We start from the raw sequence: 21,730 nt of genomic DNA on the forward strand, positions 1-21,730 counted from the left end.
TCTTTTCCAGGATTAATCTAGGGTAAAACATTGTACTCAGACATCATATCTCATTAGTCTCTTCTAATCTGTGACAGTTTTTCAGTCTTTCCTTATTATGACACTGATACTTACAAAGAGTGCTTTTCAGGTTTTTGAAGGAATTTGGATTTATATCTCTTTTCCCTCTCGTAATTAGACTGGAGTATGGATTTTGGCAAATAATCCTAAAAATGAAGCAGGCTTCTCACTATATCATATGAGGTGGTAAGTGGCATTAAACATAATTTATCACGGGAGATGCTAACCTTGGTCATTTTGTTAAAATGGTGTCTGCCAGATTTTTCTAGTGTAAAATTAACATAGTTTCCATTTCTACAATACATTAATTTGAAACTAAGTCCAGCAAATACTCAAGGGGAGGTAAATTAAGTTCCATCTACTGGAGAGGGGGTATCTACATTTACTTTTTATAGAGGCATGAATGTTTTTAAACTACAGATACAGTTTATTCTATAGCTACAGAACGATTCAGCATTTCTAATTCTTCTTGCATCAATTTTGAAATTTATGTCTTTCTTGGAAGTTTTTCATTTCATCTAAGCTTTACAATTGACTGGTATTATTATCAATACTGCTTATGTAACTTTAAAATTTGTATAGATCTACATTACGTCCCTTTAGTCATTCCTCTAATACAGTGGTTCTCAACCTTCCTAATGCTGCGATCCATTAATACAGTTCCTCATGTTGTGGTGACCCCCAAGCATAAAATTATTTTCGTTGCCACTTCATAACTGTAATTTTGCTACTGTTATGAATCGTAATGTAAATATCTGATATGCAGGATGTATTTTCATTGTTCGTGACCCACAGGTTGAGAACCGCTGCTCTCATAGTATTAATAACATCCCTTTTTCTTCACCAATCTTGTCAAAGATTTGTGAATTTTATGTGTTTTAAAAAACAAAGTATTTTGAAACTTTCCAATCTATGTCATGAATATCTTTCATAACCGTTATTTCTTTGTATTTCCTGTGGATTATTCTACACCTTCTATTCTAATTTCCTCAATAAATTGGAAGTGTTAGCCCATTATTTTCCAGGCTTTTCTATTTTCTAATATAGGTACTTAAGGCTATGATTTTCTCTGAAGTACCCCTTTAGATGCTTCTCACAAGTTTTTTTTTTAATTCTTTATTGATTAAAGTATTACATATAGTATTACAAATGTCTCCTTTTCCCCCCATTGACCTCTCCCAGGCCACCTCCATCCCCCAGGACATGTCCTCACCACCCTAGTGTGTGTCCATTGGTTATGCTTATATGCATGCATACAAGTCCTTCCCTGCCTCCCTTCTGAGGTTTGATGGTCTGTTAGATGCTACTATGTCTCTGGATCTAATTTTGTTCATCAGTTTATGTTGTTCATTATATTCCACAAATGAGTGAGATCATGTGATATTTTTCTTTCTCTGACTGGCTTATTTCACTTAGCATAATGTTCTCCATGTCCATCCATGCTATTGCAAATGGTAAGAGTTCTTTTTTTTTACAGCAGTGTAGTAGTCCATTGTGTAGATGTACCACCGTTTTTTAATCCACTCATGTGCTGATGGGCACTTAGGCTATTTCCAAATATTAGCTTTTGTAAATTGTGCTGCTATGAACACAGGGGTGCATATGTCCTTTCTCATCGGTGTTTCTGATTTCGTGGAATATATTCCTAGAAGTGGATTACCGGGTCAAATGGGAGTTCCATTTTTAACTTTTTGAGAACACTCGATACTGTTTTCCATAATGGCTGCACCAGTCTGCCTTCCCACCAGCAGTGCACAAGTGTTCCTTTTTCTCCGCATTCTCACCAGCACTTGTTTGTTGATTTGATAATGATAGCAATTCTGACAGGTGTGAGATGGTACCTCATTTTCGTTTTGATTTGCATCTCTTGGATGATTAGTAACTTTGAGCATGTTTTCATAAGTCTCTTGGCCTTCTGTATGTCCGCTTTTGAAAAGTGTCTATTTAAATCCTTTGCCCACTTTTTGATTAGATTGTTTTTCTTCTTTTTGTTAAGATGTATTAGTTCCCTATAAATTTTGGAGATTAGGCCCTTATCAGAGATAACATTGGCAAATATGTTCTCCAATGCAGTGGGCTTTCTTGTTGTGTTGATGGTTTCTTTTGCTGTGGAGAAGCTTTTTATTTTGATGTAGTTCCATTTGTTTATTTTCTTAGTTTTCATTGCCCTTAGAGCTGTATCAGTAAGGATAATGCTATGACATATTTCTGATATTTTGCTGTCTATGAATCCTAAGATTTTTATGGTTTCCTGACTTATGTTTTAGTCCTTTATCCATTTGGAGCTTATTTTTGTGCATGGTGTCAGTTGGTGGTCTAGTTTCATTTTTTTGCATGTATCTGTCCAATTTTCCCGACACCATTTATTAAAGAGACTGTCTTGACTCCATTGTATGCTCTTGCCTCCTTGTCCAATATTAATTGAGCATAATGGCTTGGGTCAATTTCTGGGTTCTCTGTTCTGTTCCATTGGTCTATATGTCTATTCTTGTGCCAGTATCAGGCAGTTTTGAGAACAGTGGCTTTGTAATATAGCTTGATATCTGGTATTGTGATCCGTCCAACTTTGTTCTTCTTTCTCAAGATTGCTGTGGCTATTTGGGGTATTTTTTTATTCCATATGAATTTTCGGAGAGTTTGTTCTAGGACTGTGAAATATGCCGTTGGTATTTTAATGGGGATTACATTAAATCTATAGATTGCTTTGGGTAGTATGGACATTTTAATGATGTTAATTTTACCAATCCATGAACACAGTATAATCTTCCATTCGTTTATGTCTTCCTCTATCTCTTTGTTCAATGTCCTGTGGTTTTTGGACTACAGGTCTTTTACCTCCTTAGTTAAGTTTATTCCTAGGTGTCTTAATTTTTTTGGTGCATTATTAAATGGGATTATGTTGTTTGTTTCTCTTTCTGTGAGTTCATTATTGGTGTACAAAAAAGCCATAGATTTATTTTGTATCCTGATACATTGCTAAATTTATTTATTAAATCTAGTCGTTTTTTTATGGAGTCTTTAGGATTTTCTACGTACAATATCACGTCATCTGCGAATAAGGACAGTTTAAATTCTTTTCGAATTTGAATGTCTTTTATTTCTTCTCATCTGATGGCTATGGCTAGCACTTCCAGTACTGTGTTGAACAGGAGTAGTGAGAGTGGGCATCCCTGTCTTGTTCCTGTTCGTAGGGGAAATGGTTTTAGTTTTGCCTAATGAATATGAGGTTGGCTGTAGGTTTGTCATATAAAGCTTTTATTATGTTGAGGTATTATTCGTCTATTCCCACTTTGCTGAGAGTTTTTATGAAGAAAGAGTGTTAGATGTTGTCAAATGGTTTTCTGCATCCATTGATATGATTATGTGATTTTTGTCTCTCAATTTATGTGATGTATTACATTTATTGATTTGGGAATATCATACCATCCTTGCATCCCTGGAATAAATCCCACTTGGTCATGGTGTATGATCTTTCTAATGTAATGCTGGATCTGATTTGCTAGGATTTTATTAAGGGTTTTAGAATCTATGTTCATCAGAGATATGGGCCTGTAATTCTCCTTCTTTGTAGCATCTTTATCTGGTTTTGGGAGTAGGGTAATGCTGGCTTCATAGAATGAGCTTGGAAGTGTTCCCTTCTCTTGAATTTTTTGGAATAGTCTGAGGAGGATAAGTTTTAGTTCCTCTTTGAATGTTTGGTAGAACTCCCCTGTAAAGCCATCTGGCCTAGTGCTTTTGTTTGCTTAAAGTTTGATTACTGATTCATTTTCCTCTGTAGTTACTGGCCTATTAAGATTTTTTTTATTCTTCCTGATTGAGTTTTGGAAGGTCGTATTTTTCTAGAAATATGTCTATTTCTTCTAGGTTGACCAGTTTGTAGGAATAGAGTTGTTCATAGTTTTTTGTTTGTTTGATCCTTTGTATTTCTGTGAGATCTGTTGTTATTTTGCCTCTTTCATTTCTGATTTTGTTAATTTTGTTCCTCTCTTTTGGCTTTTTCGTGAGCCTGGCTAGAGGTTCATCAATCTTGTTTAGCCTGTCAAAGAACCAGCTCTTGGTTTGATTGATCTTTTGTATTTTTTTTTGTCTCTATGTCATTTATTTCCCCTCTGATCTTTATTATTTCCTTCCTTCCTGCTCATTCTGGGCTTTTCTTGTTGCTGTCTTTCTAATTCTTTACGTTGTAGAGTTATATAATTTATTACCAGTTTTTCCTCTTTTTGGAGGTAGTCCTGTAATGCTATGAACTTCCCTCTCAGGACTGGTTTCACTGTGTCCCATAGGTTTTGCATTGTTTTGTTTTCATTATCATTTGTTTCCAGGATGTTTTTTTTTCTTCTTTGATCTCTTTAGAAACCTAATCATTGTTTAATAATAACATGCTACTTAGCATACATGTGTTTGAATTTTTTGATTGTTTTTATTGTAGTTTATTTCTAATATTATGCCATTGTGATCTGAGCAGAGGCTTGATCAAATTTTAATCTTAATGATTTTGAAGAGACTTTGACTGTTTCCAAACATGTGGTCTATCTTTGAAAATGTCCCATATGCACTTGAGAAGAATGTACATTCTGTAGCTTTGGGGTGAAATGTTCTGGGGATGTTGATTAAGTCCATGTGATCTAGTGAGTCATTTAGGATTGCTGTTTCTTTGCTGATTTTTTTGTCTAGAGTATCCAGTGATGTCAATGGGGTATTAAAATCCCCTACTATGACTGTATTGCTATTGATCTCTCCCTTGATATCTTCCATCAGTTTTTTTATATATTTGGGTGCTCCTGCATTTGGGTGCATATATGTTTACCAGAGTTATATCCTCTTGTTGTATCGATCCCTTTAGTATTATCAAGTGGCCTTCCTTATCTCTTGTTATGACCTTCACTTTGAGGTCTATTTTATCAGATGTAAGTGTTGTTACCTCACCTTTATTTCATTTCCATTTGCCTGGGAAATATTTTTCCACCCCTCCATTTTCAGTCTGTGTGAGTCCCTTGTTATGAGGTGGGTCTCTTGTAAACAGCATATATATGGTTCATGTTTTCTTATCCATTCGGCCACTCTATGTCTTTTGATTGGTGCATTTAGTCCACTTACTTTTAAAGTTTTTATTATTATTTTTTAAAATATATATTTTACTGATTTTTTACAGAGAGGAAGGAAGAGGGATAGAGAGTTAGAAATATCAATGAGAGAGAAACATCGATCAGCTGCCTCCTGCACACCCCCAACTGGGGATGTGCCCGCAACCAAGGTACATGCCCTTGACCAGAATCGAACCTGGGACCCTTCAGTCCGCAGGCCAACGCTCTATCCACTGAGACAAACCAATCAGGGCTTAAGGTTATTATTGTTAGGTATTTGTTTGTAGTCATTTTTATTCTTTATGCCTGTGTTCCTTCTTCCCTTTCTATACTTCTTTTTGTACCAGTCCCTTTAGCACTTCTTGCATTGCTGGCTTGGTAGTGATAAATTCCCTTGGCCTTTTATTGTCTGTGAAACTCCTGGTTTCCCCTTCAATTTTCAATGATAGCCTTAATGGATAATTCTTAGATTCAGTCCCTTGCTTTGCATCACTTTCTATACTTCATTCCATTCCCTTCTGCCCTGATGTGTTTCTGTTGAGAAATCATTTGATAATTTAATGGGAGATCCTTTGTAGGTAACTCTTTGTCTCTCTCTTGCAGCCTTTAAGATTCTTTGTTGTTAATATTTTCCATTGTAATTACGACATGTCTTGGTGTGGGTCTTTTGGGGTTCATCTTGTTTGGTACTCTGTACTTGTGTGACTTTTTTCTTCCCCATATCAGGGAAGTTTTCTATCATTCTATCTTCAAATAGATTTTCTAATCCTTGCTCCACTTCTTGTCCTTCTGGCACCCCTGTTATATGTATGTTACTTCATTTCATGTTGTCCCAAAGCTCCCTTAGGCTCTCCTACTACTTTTTAATTTTTTTCTCCAATTGCTGTTTAGATTGGGTGTGTTTTTCTGCCCTATCTTCTAACTCACTAATTCGGTCTCTGCTTATTTCAGTCTACTGTTGAAACTTTCCATTGTGTTTTTTATTGTAGCTGTATCATTTTTATTTCCTCTTGATTCTTAGATATGTTGATTGTCTCATCCATCTGGTTTATGAACTGTATGACCCTTACTCTGAATTCTTTTTCTTATATATTGCATGCTTCTGTTTCATTTAGTTCCTTTTCTGGGGATTGCACCTTTTCTTTCCTTGGGGGGTTGTTTCTTTGTCTCCCCATTTTAGCTGTCTCTTTCTTGCCCTGGGCACCCTGCTTGGGGTTTCAGAGGCTGAAGTACAGAGGCTAGTTCTTCCTTGAGTCTCATGCCTTTATTGTCTTTGCTCTGAGTTGTATCTCCTTCTCCCATGGATCTGGTCCCTCAGTTGTCTGCTTCAGATGTTCAGGGTGGTGGGAGCGCATGCACAGTCCCTTTGCTGTGTGACTCCTTGTGAGGACCCAGAGCCCTCTGGCATTCAATTCACTGTGTGGCCCTAGAACCTGTGCCAGGGTGGCACCCTAGGTCCCTCGGGCGGCACACTTCCAACACTGTCCTGTGGCCCCTGGCTGGGCAAACTAGCTTGCTCCAGGTTACCCCGGCAGCACTGTCCTTCGGCCTCGAGTGAGGTGTGTGCTGGGTTGCTCCAGGTAGCCCCTGCAGGACTGTTGCAGGGGCTGGAGAGAAGTGGGTGCGGGTTGCTCTGGGTCACACAGTCAGAGGTCTCCTGAAGTCTGAGTGGGGTATGTGCTGGGTTACTCCAGGTTGCCCCAGCAGCAAGACCCTGGGCTCGGGGTGGAGTGGACACAGGTTGGTCTGGGTCAAACAGTCCTCACTTTTTTTGCAGCCCACAGTCAGATGTACACTGGGTTACTCCAGTTTGCCCCTTCTCAGTGTGGAGCGGCGGCGGGTTGCAGTGGGTCACTCAGTCAGTGCTCTCCTGTTGCCTAGAGTGAGGTCCGCATTGGGTTGCTCTGGGTGGCCCCAGAAGGACCATCTGGGGGCCGGGGTGGAGCAGGCATGGGTTGCTCTGGGTCACACAGTCAGAGCTACCCTATGGCCTTGAGTGAGGTGTGCACTGGGTTGCTCTGGGTCACTCCTCCCGGGCCTGGGTGAGGCAGGTGTGGGTTGCTTCAGGTCACCCCAGCAAGGCTGTCCAGGGGAATGGGGTGGAGTGGGCACCAGTTGCTCTGGGTATCACAGTCCCCGCTCTCCTGTGGCCCAGAGTGAGGCGTGCTCTGGGTTGCTGTGGGTCGCCCCAGCAGCAGGTCCCAGAGCTCAGTGTGGAGCAAGTGCTGGGTGGCGCTGAGTAAGGGTAAAAGCACATCTCTGGGGTCCAGGGTGGAGGTGGGGCACAGGGTTTCCCCTGGCTTGCACTCACTGTGGGGTATTGGAGCCGGATCCTAGGACGCTGGGTCCCAGCGGGCTGGTGGCGGAGGCCTGGTGCAGGAGCTCACTCTGGTGGTGCATGCTCCCTGCAGACATCTGGGAGCCTGCCAGGAGGTACTGCGCCCCTCACTGCTGGGGCATGATGGTGGTTCCACGTGGGTTATGGCTGGCAAACGGCATTCTCTAGGAGTTCTCTACCCTTCCTTATTGAAAATTGTCTCCTCAGTAGTGTCTAATTTGTTAATTCAGGGTGGATGTTCTCCAATTTAGTTGTTTTTCTGGCCTAGCCTTAGGAGGAGGTACATGACACTGCTGCCTATTTGGCCTTCATTTTCTGAGCTACATGTTTTAAATAACTATTTTATTAATGATGTAATTATTTTTTCTTTGTGTTTAGCTTTAAAAAATTTTTGTACATAGTGAAATGCACAAACCTTAAGTGTATGACTCAATGGATTATATACGCTATACAGATTATATACACCTCAGGAACTTTCCTAATGCTTCTCCCCATCACTATTGTGATCTATATCACCATATATTATTTTGTCTGTTCTTAAAGGTCATAAACATTGAATCACAGTGTTTTTGAGATTCATCCATATTGAACAATGTATCATTAGTTTGTATTTTTATTTTGGTGTAGTGTTCCTTGTATGAATATACCATCACTTATTCATCCATTCCACTATTAATAGTATTTGGAATGTTTCCATTTGGGATTATGATGAATAAAGCACTTTTTATCATTCCATTATACATCATTTAGTAGATGTAAGCATTCACTTCTGTTGAGTGTACAGGCACACCTCATTTTATTGGGCTTCACTTTATTGCACTTCATAGATACTGCATTTTCATGAACATTGAGGCAAGACCCTCCCTCAGCAAAAACAATTAATGTTCACTGAAGGCTCAGCTGATGGTTAATATTTTTTAGCAGTAAAGTATTTTTTTATTTAAGATATGTACATTGTTTTTAGACATAGTGCTATTATATACTTAATAGACTATAATATAGCATAAATATAACTTTTATGTGCACTAGAAAACCAAAAAATGTGTGACTCACTATTGCAATATTTGCTTTGTTGTCATAGTCTGAAACTGAATTTGTGACATCTGCAACGTATCCCTGTACACATAATTGTCGAAATGGGAGGTATCAGAATATACGGGTGTTGAGCCAATTAGTAGATACTGCCACACACTTAAAAAAATGGGTAGGCAAATTTACACTTCCTCCAAGAATGTAGGAGAGGTCCAGTTGCTCCACATCATCATCATCCACATTAAGTATTGTCAGTCCCTTGAATCAAACTCATACCCAGGGAAGAGATATACTGGTATCTAACTTTGGCTTTAATTCACACTTCCTGGAAGAATAATGATATGAGCACCTTTTCACATGCTTATTCACCATTTTTACATATTCTTTTGTATGTTGCTCCTACTTTACGTTTTTTTTTATGAAGAGTAAAGCCCTTTGGGGTTCTCAAATGAAAGCCCTTGATTTACGAAAGCCCTTCTACCTTAGCTTCCAACTTTATTTCCCCCAAAGTGTCTGGTCAGCTCTTTAGCTTCCCAAATGTTTTTTTTTTTGTTGTTGATGGATTTTAAGAGCCTTCCCTCTGCATCTGCTACTTTAGATTTGGCCTCTAACTTGTGGGGTGGGCGTGTATCTGAACAGTGACTTGTGTTGTTCTAGAATTTGTTCTGAAAGTCTGCCTCTTGGTAGGCCTAAACTCCTGCCTCATCAACTTTATAAAACTGATGTTTTCTACTTAAATTTTAATCCTACATTGGGGCCAAATAGAAGATGCTTTTTAAAGCCTGATTGTAAAGTTCACCTTGAACATTTCCATTTTTCCAGTATCGAAGTTCCTCCATTCCTATCTGCATTTGTTGCTCTATAATGCTTTCATAAAGCTGTTTTATATACATGATACAGCTTTTATTGGTTTATATGTGTGTGTGTGTGTGTGTGTGTGTGTGTAAGGATTAGTCTTACATAAGTTATGTTGTGATGGCTAGAATAATAAGTTGTTTGTTAAGTTTTAAATTCCAATATTATATCTTTCATTTCTAGAAATTAACTTTGGTCTTCTTTAAAATTTAGCTGGTTATGTTTTCACAGCCTCTGTTTTCTTCCTTACAAAGATATACTTATAAATTAAAGATATTTTCCCCTTTAAAGAAGTTCTACAAATATAATTTTTATTTGCTATATAATGATACATTTGTTCCTTTTATCATTCAACATATTTTACTCTCCTCTCATATGATACTTTATTGTGGATAGGCACAATGATATCATTACACAAAGGATTCAGTAAAAATATGTAGTAGTATGGTAAAACAACTTGCATTGAAACTTGTAAAACACAGATATGAATGTATCTATGGAATATAATGACCTTCAACCAGATCTGTGTGAAGTAATGTATACAATTATAAAGCTGATAAACCAAAGGAAGTCCAAACGTACTTAAATATTCTGCTTTCCATAAATATAGTGTAAATAGAATGAATATTTGTTACTTGACATTTTGGTAAAATGTGTTTATTTTTGTTTACTCACTATTACTTAGAACAGGATCACACTGAAAATGATCAATTATTTGTTGTTTGTCCCAGATACAAGGTTATATAAATTCTGTCAGTCACTAAAATTTCATGCCTCAGACACGTTTGATTTCATATCCTGTTTCCAGTCACTATGTTCAGACTTTTCTCCTCCAAAATGTTTGTCTTTTCTTCGCCATTTTAACTTCCATCACTTAGGCTAAGCTGCCCATTTTTTGCATGCCAAGTATTCTAGCAAGTTCCAAGGAGTATTTTTAACTTCAGACTCGTCGCATTTAAGGCTGCCAAGGTAATCTTCCATAAAAGATATCGAGCCCTTGTCACTTATGCCAGTGAAGTCTGCAGTGGCATTCTATTTCTGCTAGCAATAAACCTGACTTTGACTATATAACTTCAAGGTTCTCATAGTCTGTTCAAGCACATAAATTCCATCTTTGTTCTATATTACTTTCCTAAGAGACATTTTCAATTTCTGTAAAATTGATATCCACCACCCACTGTGCATTCCTCCTGTGTGTTTTCAATGCCTCAACCAGATGTGTTTTATCGTATCTCATTCTGCCTCACACTAGGACAATTTATGGATCTGACATATTTCCTAGTCTATTATAAGATCCTGAGGACAGCAGCAAAGTCTCATTCATGTCTGTAATCTCTGGGGAAGCTACCATTTTGTCATGCAAATAGTAAGTATTCAATATGCAGTTCCCTGAACATGCCATGCTCTCTCCCCACTTGGAATGATTTCCCTCATCCTTCACTTCTGATAACCGAGCCTTCTCCTTCTCCTGCACAATGGAGTTTGAGCATCACCAACCCTACAAGCCTTCCCTGAAGTGTTCCCGACCTTCCACATCTCCTCATAGTGTGTGTGGGTGGATCTACTATTATTTGTATCTGCTCACAGAGCACCTTACATTCTATCTCTAAAAGCATTCCATAACTCAGATTTAACAACCTCTTTAACTGTCCATCTTACCAGGTTGATATCCCTTTGAAGTCAGGGATTATATTTATCACAGCTCATATTCCTTATGACTAGGACTCTAGCATAGTAACTGCTATTGAGTGTACATATATAATTTATCTTCAGTGAATGAGTGATTTGTTTCCCCAATTCAAGGGAAATCTATTTAAGGGTAAGGACTATATCTTATGTTTCTTGTGTCACCCAGAGCATCTGATAAAGTGGGTACACACTAGGTTAAAACTTTCCAAACTTTCTCAGTTCATGGCTCCACTGCTGCCTGAGTAATGTTTTATGACGGCCTGTAAGCCAAAACAAATACCTAATTTTCCCATTTATTAATTAATTGGATCATAATGTAGCAGCTATTTATGATATACAAAAATTGAAAGAAAAAGACTTTTATTTAATCCTCAACCACAGTTACTTATTCATGAATTTATCTATATCCGGCATTGCACAACTTCTTAAATCTTGGCATAAAACTGGACAATAACAATCTTATTTCCTGTTCCACAGTGACATTTGTATGGTATTTGCTCTTTATCACAACAATCCCTAGACCAAACCCTGATTCACTATGATATAAGAAAAAGCAAAATAAGACAAATTAGTATGGACAAGATAGTAGTTTACCTGGTTTCCATGAGATCTCAAGTATTCCTGTGTTGCCCTCTAATACTAAAATACCACAGCACCTCTGAGAGTTCACTGCAGCAACACAGGGCACCTTGATGCAGGTTGGAAACCACTGCCTTAGGTAATCACAGTGATCATCCATTCACTCATGGTTTAGTGTGCATGACACTATACTGGGTGTTAAAATTACAAAGTGATTAAAAAGGTAGTAATAATAATGGGATCAACAACAGCAGTGGACATCTCAGCAACACATCCTATGTTCCAGGAATTATACTAAGTAAGTTAAATCAAGTTATGCCAGATTATAAGCTTGTTAATGATACTTACAATTAAAGACTCTGTCAACTAACAGAGATCTGTGTGAAAGACATAGTACATTTAAGCAAAGTATAAAGAGTATTAAAAATATATACATAAGCAATAATGTTTGGTGTTTAAAGCTAACAAAATAGTTATGTGTATTTTTAGTTAATTCTCAGAATCATTTTGAGAGGCAGGCATACTCAGGTTTAAAGCAGTCAAGCTATTTAACTAATGTTATATGTTTTAAAAGTGGCAATATTTTTAATGTATTTTAAAGTGATTTTATAGTAATTATTCCTGAAAGAGAATGTTCAGCAATTAAATTATAACAATGGTAGATTTTTAGAATGTTAGTAACTGAGGGTATATCTGTGGAGGTTGATATTGCCATGTACCGATAATGACAGGAACAGGGATACTTAAAGTGAAAAAAATGACAGCAGAAATTATATTCTCTACACATACATTCTTCAGTCTCCCAGTTGATCCATTTTTCACTATCCTGTATAGAAATGATATACTTTTTGCTAGAGAACTTGTGATTTGATAGCTTCATATAGCACTGAGTTAACATTTTTCACCTGCTTTTTCTAATCTGTCCCTTTTCATCCAAACCACATGGCTAAGAAGTAAAAAGTATCACTTTGGGAAGAGGAATCGATGCTGGGGAGGCACCATTAAATGTCTAAAATAGCCCCGTTCTGATTTGGAAAAGCCTCTCTGGAAACATGGTGCGCAGAGGCGACCATGCTCTCCCACGGGACCAGTGCCAGGCAGGGCACCACTTCACTGCGACCTGGAAGGACCGCCGGGACTCATGTAGCCACTCGGACCTCAGAGTCACCCATGCCAGCTGTTCAAAGTAAAGATGCGTCTGAAGCTGGCCGATTACTTTCTACATATTTCATTAAGAAACAATAATAATCATGTCAGTTCGGCACCCAATAAAAAATACTTTTTTATAAAGGGATCATAACACAGAACACTATTTTTGCACACCCAACTTTTGTTGAAATGTTCCATTTCAAAGCAACCAAAACTCTAAAAGAGTCAAACTGTATTGTTATAGATCAAGTCTATTTTTAAAAGATTAATCTGTCTCAATAAAACAGTGCTGATCTCACACCATTTTATAATTTATTGTGGTTTGTTCAAGACTCAGTTCCTACTTTTAAGGTGCCGATAATCTAGTGGAAGAGACACAAGCAGATCCTTTAAATATAATATGGCTGGGCAGTGATATGATATATACTGAATACCAAAGAAGAAAGAACAGGTGATTTAATCTGAGAAGTGGAATATAAATTTTCTGGATTAAAAATTGCTAAATTATTAAATAAGAGTGGGTTTTTCAAGTTAGGAAAGACATGTCATCCTAGGCTGAAGGAACAGTATAACTAAAAGTCCAACAACCTGAAACAGCATGGTATTGTGCCCGCAGTGTGGTACTAAAAGCATGAAATGTGAAACAGGGTGACAGAAGATGAGCTGGAGTGGTGGGACCAGGCCACTGAAAGATTTATATCTCATCCTCTGAAAGATGTACAGGTCATGCTACGTAGCTTGAATGTTATCCTATTGGCTACAGGGCAGCACTGGAGAGTTTAAAGTAGGAAAACGACATTCATTTTTTTTTTTTATTCTAAATTGAAAGAGGACAAAATTGGAAGCAAAGAAGTCAATGTAGGAGGCCAAGGTAAGCAATAAGAACCATAATTAAGACCATGATAGCTGGTAGGAAGGAAGTGTATATGTTTAAGAATTATTTATCAAGTAAAATGGGAAGGTTTTAATGATTAAAAAGGTATGAGAATGGGGATGAGAGAGAGAGAGAGAGTCTAGGAGAAATTCTAGTTCTCTGGACTGGATAACTTGGCAGACGATGTCTCATATAATGAAATGAGAAATTTAACAGAAGGATAAAGTCTCAAGAGATGAAAAGGTAAGTTGATGTACTATTTGCTCTCCTGTCCCTAGATAGAATACTTTTGGTAATTAAAATGCAATTATGATTTTTCCTATAATTAACTAGGTTACTATAAAAATTTCATAAATACAAATTTAAAACAAACCAATGAATCAAAACTAAATAAGTCAATAAAAAATTATTTCAGTGTTGTGAAACTATCTGGCCTGCTAAGCTAAAATAGAAATGCTATTTCCTTTATAAAAAGAAGGGCCAGGTAGCAATACTAAATTTCTTAAAGAAAATATAACCACTGATTGTAATGTCTGTGGCTTTGGGGGAAAACATAACCCCAAATTACAGTGGCTGTGGTTATTAACTATTATGAAGAACATTCAACGTCAGAAATAGTTTGTCTTGTATGCACTGGCGTCCTTTTACAGGGCTTTTCTAGAACAGCAAAATTAATTACTCTCTTCTTTTTGTCCATGTTGGTGTCAATAACAAGTGTACTTTCCTTTCTTTAACAAAGATTTTCAAGGCACACAGAATTAATCTAATATGATAATCATGTAAGTCAGAATCAAACATTCTACTTGATATCTCAGAAAAAACATAAAAATCTATAATCAACACTATGACTTAGTCTTACTTTATGAGCAAAGCTAGACAAAATCATCTTTCAAATAAATTCGAAGCTATATGTGACACATTCTTAAGTATTGCATTTTCTGTCATAGTTTAATGTTTATCTCATCAGTTAAGGACACTATCAACATAGAGAGGCTGTTTTATTTTCCTTACTTCTCAGGAGTAATTTTACTTGCTTAAGTTTACACTGATTGCTTTTTGCTTTGCCATATTCTATCCTTTCCTAATTTCTAGTGTGACTTGGTGGCTTAAGATGCAAGTTGCTACTAATTACAAGGTTTACTTCCAGAATTATTTTTATTAAAGAAACATCTGAGTGCTGTGAAGTGACTTAAATCTTAGAATTCAAAAACAAGAGCTCCCAGGCTTTTCTAAATCAGCCCCTTCATTCAGTCTGCAGCAGTTTGTCGTTTCCTGGACAGTAGTAGCTCTTCAGGCTGTATGGCTCCCAACTAGCTGCCCAAGAACTAGAGGTCATGATGAATATTGGCCTCTGTAACTAGACAGGAGGTGGGCAGAAGGTGGCAGAAGCTACTGTTTACGCTGGTGACACTGAGCCTCCTAGAAAAGGCGCATAAAGCCCTGGCCTCTCAATCTTGGACAATAGTGTGATACAGAAAGCACCAATAACATTAATACTTTCACTTTCATCTGAAATACTACACCTGTTAGTGTGAGAGATTATTTCCACTATTATACAGTTAATCTCAAATGGCCATATTTTTTCTAGATAGAAGATGGCCACATTCCATAAAAAAATTTCATGTAGGGGTCTGTCCAGGAATTATTTTTCTTTTTATTTGTCTTTACATACCATTTTCTCAATCCCAAATTTTAATCTCCAGCCCTAACAAATCACCTGAACTCCAGAACCATATTTTTAACTGCCTACTCAACATTTCCTCATTCTAGGATTGATAGGGACTTCTAATTTAATATGAACAAATTGGAATTTTTTTGTGCCCGAGAAACTCGACCCTTCTTCACCATAGTAAATGAAGTCACCTTTTGAAATCACCATCTATCCAATAATTTATTCTGGTAGGCATTTGTTTTTAAAAAACAGCTTTATGAAATATTATTTGCATGTAATAAAATTCATCACTATGAAATAGATATTTTGATAAGCTTCATCAAAAATCACCAAAACAATTATAAATAAAAAGTTTCCATCACCTTCAAAGTTTCCACCACCCTTCCCAGGCAACAACTGATTTCTTTCCCCTCAAATTAGTTTTGCCTTCTCCAGAATTTCATATAAACAGAATCATGTAGCATACACATTTTTTTGAGTCTGGCTTCTTTCCTAACTTCCTTATCTAAACAAGTCCCCTATCACGCATTCTCAGCTAAACACATAATCCTGATTTTTTTCTTCACAACCTATATCATTATACGGTATTACCTTATTTACTAGTGGGTTTTTCACTTGAATATAAGCTCCAGGAGTGCCTACGGACCTTGTCTATCTTGTTAGATGCTATACATCAAAATCTTCCAACAGTTGTCAACAGTGCCAACACATGGTAGATGCTTAATAAAAATTACTCAGTGAATAAAGAAATTAAAATAACCCGTTCAAGTTTTTCCTATTGAAATTATACATTAAAGGATCAATAAGCTGAATTCATATTTTATTCTAAGATGAGAACATTGGGAGGGAGAATAGCATAGTGGCGAGCTGCAAGGCCTCTGGAGTAAGGCTGCCTGATTTTGGATCCAAACTGTTGCCTTTTCCAAAGTTATTATAGCCTCGAGCAAGTTACATAATCTTCCTAAGCTTTAATTTCCGATCCGGTAAAAATAGTTTCTGCCTCATAAGGTGGTTGTGAGGATTAAATGAGATCAAACATATAAAACAATTAGAATGTGCCTGGTACTTAGAAATAAATTAATGAGAGCCAACATTGTTACAATTATTGTCAACCCTACCACTACCAGCACCAGCACTACAACTACAATTTTCTTAGTATTTTTCTATAGCCAAAACTGAAGAATAAATTCCATAAAAATAGCTTTGTAGCAAACAGCCTGAAATATTTGTCTAGAATAAAGCCAAGTAAATGAAACTTGAACATGAAGAACTATTATTACTTTCTTTATTGATATAAGTGATGATAACATTCTGTCAATTTTTGTAATGTCTAATATTCCAGGTATTTTCCTGAAAGGAGTAACAAGGATGTGAACAATGAGACTGACAGTTAAAATCCTCAAGGGTATGAACAAGTTCAAGAGGCAGGATTTCAGAATCCCATCACTAGTAGTCCCTGGGTAAAGTATATTTACATATTTTATCTCTGGTCCTGCAATTTAGTTAATTGGAATTATTTAATTAATGTGATTTTTCCAAAGCAATTTGTAATACTTTATTCCTTTTTTAAATTTGCTTTTCTAGGGAATTAATGCAATCAATGGATGAAGTGATGTCTATAAATGTCCATAAATTAGTGATTCCCTAAAAAGTCAATATTAAAATGTTAATGCAGTGGTTCCCATACTTGGGAGTTGATATGAATTTTCTTCCTATCAAAGGTGTTCCTCTAGAAAAAAATCATATGTAGACAAAATCTAAGAATATACATATTGTGATTTGTTCTATAATAAGCATACTCTTTATGATAATCAACCTATCTAACTTCTCACCTACCTATTTATTATAACTTTAAATTTTTTTAACTATATTTTTATTGATTTCAGAGAGGAAGGGAGAGGGAGAGAGAGATAGAAACATCAATGATGAGAGTCATTGATTGCCTGCTTCCTGCATGCCCCACACTGGGGATTGAGCCCACAACCTGAGTATGTGCCCTTGACTGGAACCAATCCTGGGACACTTCAGTCCACAGGCCGGCACTCTATACACTGAGCCAAACAAGCTAGGGCTGACATTACATTTTTAATGTAGTTGCAATGACTAAACATAAATTTGGATTGTGGTTTTTTAAAAAGTAGAGTAAAAAGGCAAGGTTAAAAGTATAAGAAGATAAAAAATACAGTCATATTAAGAATTATTTGTTTACCAAAGGCAAAATTATTATTAATACTGATATGTCCACTAGTTGATTTCAAGTAAGATAAAATAATAGTAAGAATACTACATTTTGAGAAAAATAAGAAAAAAATATTCACAAAGAATTAATTTTACTAACCTGACTAATTTTTCTTTGTTCTTGTATAGCTTTTTGAATTGCCTGAGATACTTCTTCTTGATCTTTTGCATGCTCAGTCTTCCATAATTCCCTTTCCTCAGCATGAACTTTTTCCAAAGTTTTTCTTTCTTCTTCTATGGCTTTTAAAACTGCATCCTTCATTGCTTCTTTCTCAAGCTTCAAAACAAACAATGACCAAAACAAAAAGAATTGAAAGGATGACTGCACAATAATTCTTTGAATAAGACAGACTTGGATTAACCTAAAAAACACTCAACTTCATTTTGATTCCACATGGTTTAGTTCTGACACTGTTGTTTTTATGCATATTTAATAATTTCTGAAAAATAAAATCAATTATTTTTGTACAAATAATAAACTTATTTCCTTGGCATTTCTAAATGCCAAAGAAACCAAGCCTTAGCTTAAAGGGCAGTGGTTAAACTATTTAGTCTTAGGATCTTTTTACATTCTTAAAATTTATTAAAGACTTCAAAGAGCTTGTATTTATGTTGGTTATACATATTAAGATTTACCACATTAGAAATTTAAACCAAGACAAAATTAAAATATGTATTGATTAATTAATTTAAAACTAATGACTATATTTTCTAAAATTAAAAAGTGAAAGGAATGTATGTAAACCTCCTTAATATCTGACTTAATAGTAGGTATCTAGATTCTAATATCTTCTTCTGTATGGATCTGTAATGATATTATTTGGTTGAAGTATATTAAAAAGAAGAAACCCAATCTCACACACATAGGTAGTAGAGAAGGGAGAAATATTTAGTAGCCAGGTCAGATCACTGTAGATATTCTTGATGATTCCACAATTAAGTAGTAGTTCTTAAAAGTTAGTTGCAGCAAAGAAAATCAAATCATGTCAAATTTTTGTACTCTTACATTACAATCCTTTCTAGAACTTTGAATGAATCCGTTATCTATGCATGATTTTAAAGATACTTTTTACTTGGGAAACATTGAATGAATGAGTTATGCATCTCCTCCAGATGTTGACAAATTTCATTAAATCATACCTAAAAAGTCACATTTGTTAATCCCACTGTCAATTTCATCAGAAAAGTTTTAGGTATTAGAAAGCAGATAGAAATTTTCCAAAATTCTAATATTTGCTCCAAAGCTTGAATTTTATCATTAGCAATAAAAACTCTTAGTTTTTTTCTTTTTTTTTTTTTTTTTTTTTTTCTTTTTTTTTTTTTTTTTTAAATATATTTTATTGATTTTTTACAGAGAGGAAGAGAGAGGGATAGAGAGTTAGAAACATCGATGAGAGAGAAACATCGACCAGCTGCCTCCTGCACATCTCTTACTGGGGGTGTGCCCGCAACCAACGCACATGCCCTTGACCGGAATCGAACCTGGGACCTTTCAGTCCGCAGGCTGACGCTCTATCCACTGAGCCAAACCGGTTTCGGCTCTTAGTTTTTTTCTTAATGTGCTGGGCTCACTCCACCTTTTCAGAGTAAATGTCTGCCAAAAATCAATGTAACTGTAACACTAGTTACTCAGTAAAATGCAGTCCACCCTCCAACAATGCCTACACAAGCTGCAACACAAACAACTACACAAGAATTTTCCTCATGAAAACCATCCTACTTTTATGCAGTAAAGTCCAGGGACTTCCTACCCTAGTCCCTGTTGCTTCCAGTTCATGACCATTTTGACAAAAGTTATGGAAGTTGACGGTTACCATTTTCTGAACTTCTATTTTACTCCACTATTCTCCTCTTAAACAACTCTTATTATGCTCACCAGTATCTTCCATGTTGTTTAATCCAAATGATATTTTTTGTTTTAATCCTTATTTTTGTTGACTACAAAGCAACATTTTACACAGTTGCTTATTTCTATTTTCTTGAAGCCCTCTCTTTTGTTGGTTTGCATGACAGCATGAAGTTTATATTTCCCCTATTAATCTGGCTGAGTCTTTTTAGTTTTTTGTAACTTCTTCCTTTCTCTGGATTTTAAATGTTGTTGTTCTTTTAGGGTTCAGACCTTAGACTACCTTTATGTTAAACTCTCCTGAGAAGTTATTATATATGACAGTAATTTCCATGGCTACCATTACCATCTATCTACTGAAAAACAAAACCATTATTAGTATCTTTAGGTCACTCCTTTCTCCTGAGTTATAAATGACAGGTAGATTTAGTCATCTACTTGACTTTGTCATCTGAATATATCACAGGCACTTTAAACTCCATACCAAAGAAATAGCATTATTTTCCATGTTGCTGTTGAATCAATATTCAGAGAGTTTATAGCTTGCTCACCTCTTATATCATCCAGATAAAACATGTAAGTTGATTCCACCTTCTACTTCTAGAATTTTCCTTTCTAAGCTACTACTACTACTCTATTTCTGCCATTCACTATATCTACCCAGACTTCTGATGCACTCAATTATTTCTCTGCTTCTAGTCTTTGTCTCCAATTTCCCAAAAGTTAATGTCAATTGCCATTATGTCACACCAATATTAAAAAATGTCCATGTGTCTACTCTTACCTATGGAATAAAATTCAAACTTAAAATTCCAAATGCAAGCCTTCCTTCAACTCATTTCAAAGTGATTTATTTGTTAAAAACTCCTATGACATGGAAATACTGTCTATACACTCATAATAATTTAATGCATTACTCCTTGTCTTATTGGTAAATGAATAATATTTTTTCTGTCCTGATGTAAGTTCTTTAAGAAAAAGAGAAAATCATAGTCACCCTTGAACTTCCATCTTGGCATAGTTATCCTATACAATAAAAGCCTAATATGCTAAGTGTCCGGTCGTCTATTCAACCAATCAAAGCGTAATATGCTAATGATATGCTAAGGCCGCTCAACTGCTTGCTATGACATGCACTGACCACCAAGGGGCAGACAGTCAACTGGTGGACCAGTTGCTATGACATGCACTGACTATCAGGGGGTAAATGCTCTGATTGGTAGGTTAGCTTGCTGCTGGAGTCCAGCCATTTGGGACTGAGCTAGACAGGCCAGACATGCCCTGGAGCCCTTCCGCGGTCCCTCCCTGCCTGGCCAAACTCCTGTGTCCCTCCCCAGCTCCGATCGTGCACCAGTAGGGTTCCTCGGCTTAGCATGCGCCCTCTCGCAATCCGGGACCCCTTGGGGGATGTCAGAGAGCCGGTATCGGGTCAATCCCGCTCAACGCAGGAGCTTCCCCCTGGTTGTCAGTGTGCTCCCACAGGGGGAGTGCTGCCCAGCTAGAAGCCGGGCTCACAGCTGGCGAGCACAGCATCGGTGGTGGGAGCCTCTCCCACCTTCATGGCAGCGCTAAGGATGTCCAACTTCCAGCTTAGGCCCGCTCCCCATGGGGAGTCAGCAGTTAGACATCCCCCAAGGGCTCCCAGACTGTGAGAGGGCGCAGGCTGGGCTGAGGGACACCCCCACCCCCAGTGCATGAATTTCGTGCACCAGGCCTCTAGTTTACATATAAGAGACATTTGTTTAGTAAATTTAAATGCAAATCTCAAAAGTCAGTATTATATATGTATTTGAAGGTATATATATATATACATACTAGAGGCCCGGTGCACAAAAATTTGTGCACTTGGCGGGGGGGGGGCGGGGGGGGGGTCCCAGCCCAGCCTGTGCCCTCTTGCAGTCTGGGACCTCTCGGGAGATAACGACCTGCTGGCTTAGGCCTGCTCCCGGGTGGCAGAGGGCAGGCACAATCCCTAGGTGCAGCCCCTGGTCAGGCTCAGAGCAGGGCCAATTGGGGAGTTGGGGCACCGCCCCGTCATGCACAGAGCAGGGCGGATCGGGAGGTTGCGATGCCACCCTCAGTCATGCTCAGGGTAGGGCCGATTGGGGGGTTGGGGCACCACCCCCTGTCACACTCAAGGCAGGGTCGATGGGGAGGTTGCGGCGCCACCCCATCACGCACAGAGCAGGGCCCATCAGGGGGTTGGGGCGCTGCCCCCTGTCACTCACAGAGCAGGGCCCATCAGGGGGTTGGGGCGCTGCCCCCTGTCACTCACAGAGTAGGGCCGATAGGGGAGTTGGGGCACCGCCCCCTG

At 37.5% G+C, this 21,730-nt stretch overlaps 1 protein-coding gene across 3 annotated transcripts in view; it reads right to left on the reverse strand.

The window, feature by feature from the left end:
- Positions 1–21,730, reverse strand: part of CCDC91 (coiled-coil domain containing 91) — a 348,316-nt gene that overhangs the window by 59,895 nt on the left and 266,691 nt on the right. For all 3 annotated transcript variants that reach the window (XM_070410494.1, XM_070410493.1, XM_070410495.1), the window contains one exon: positions 17,671–17,847. In XM_070410494.1, the coding sequence (XP_070266595.1) occupies positions 17,671–17,847 (177 nt within the window). The remainder of the gene's footprint in view (positions 1–17,670; positions 17,848–21,730) is intronic.

Source organism: Myotis yumanensis, unplaced genomic scaffold (genome assembly GCF_028538775.1).
Source record: "Myotis yumanensis isolate MYYU_CA2020_CCGP unplaced genomic scaffold, mMyoYum1.0.hap1 SCAF_3, whole genome shotgun sequence".
Taxonomy (NCBI): domain Eukaryota; kingdom Metazoa; phylum Chordata; class Mammalia; order Chiroptera; family Vespertilionidae; genus Myotis; species Myotis yumanensis.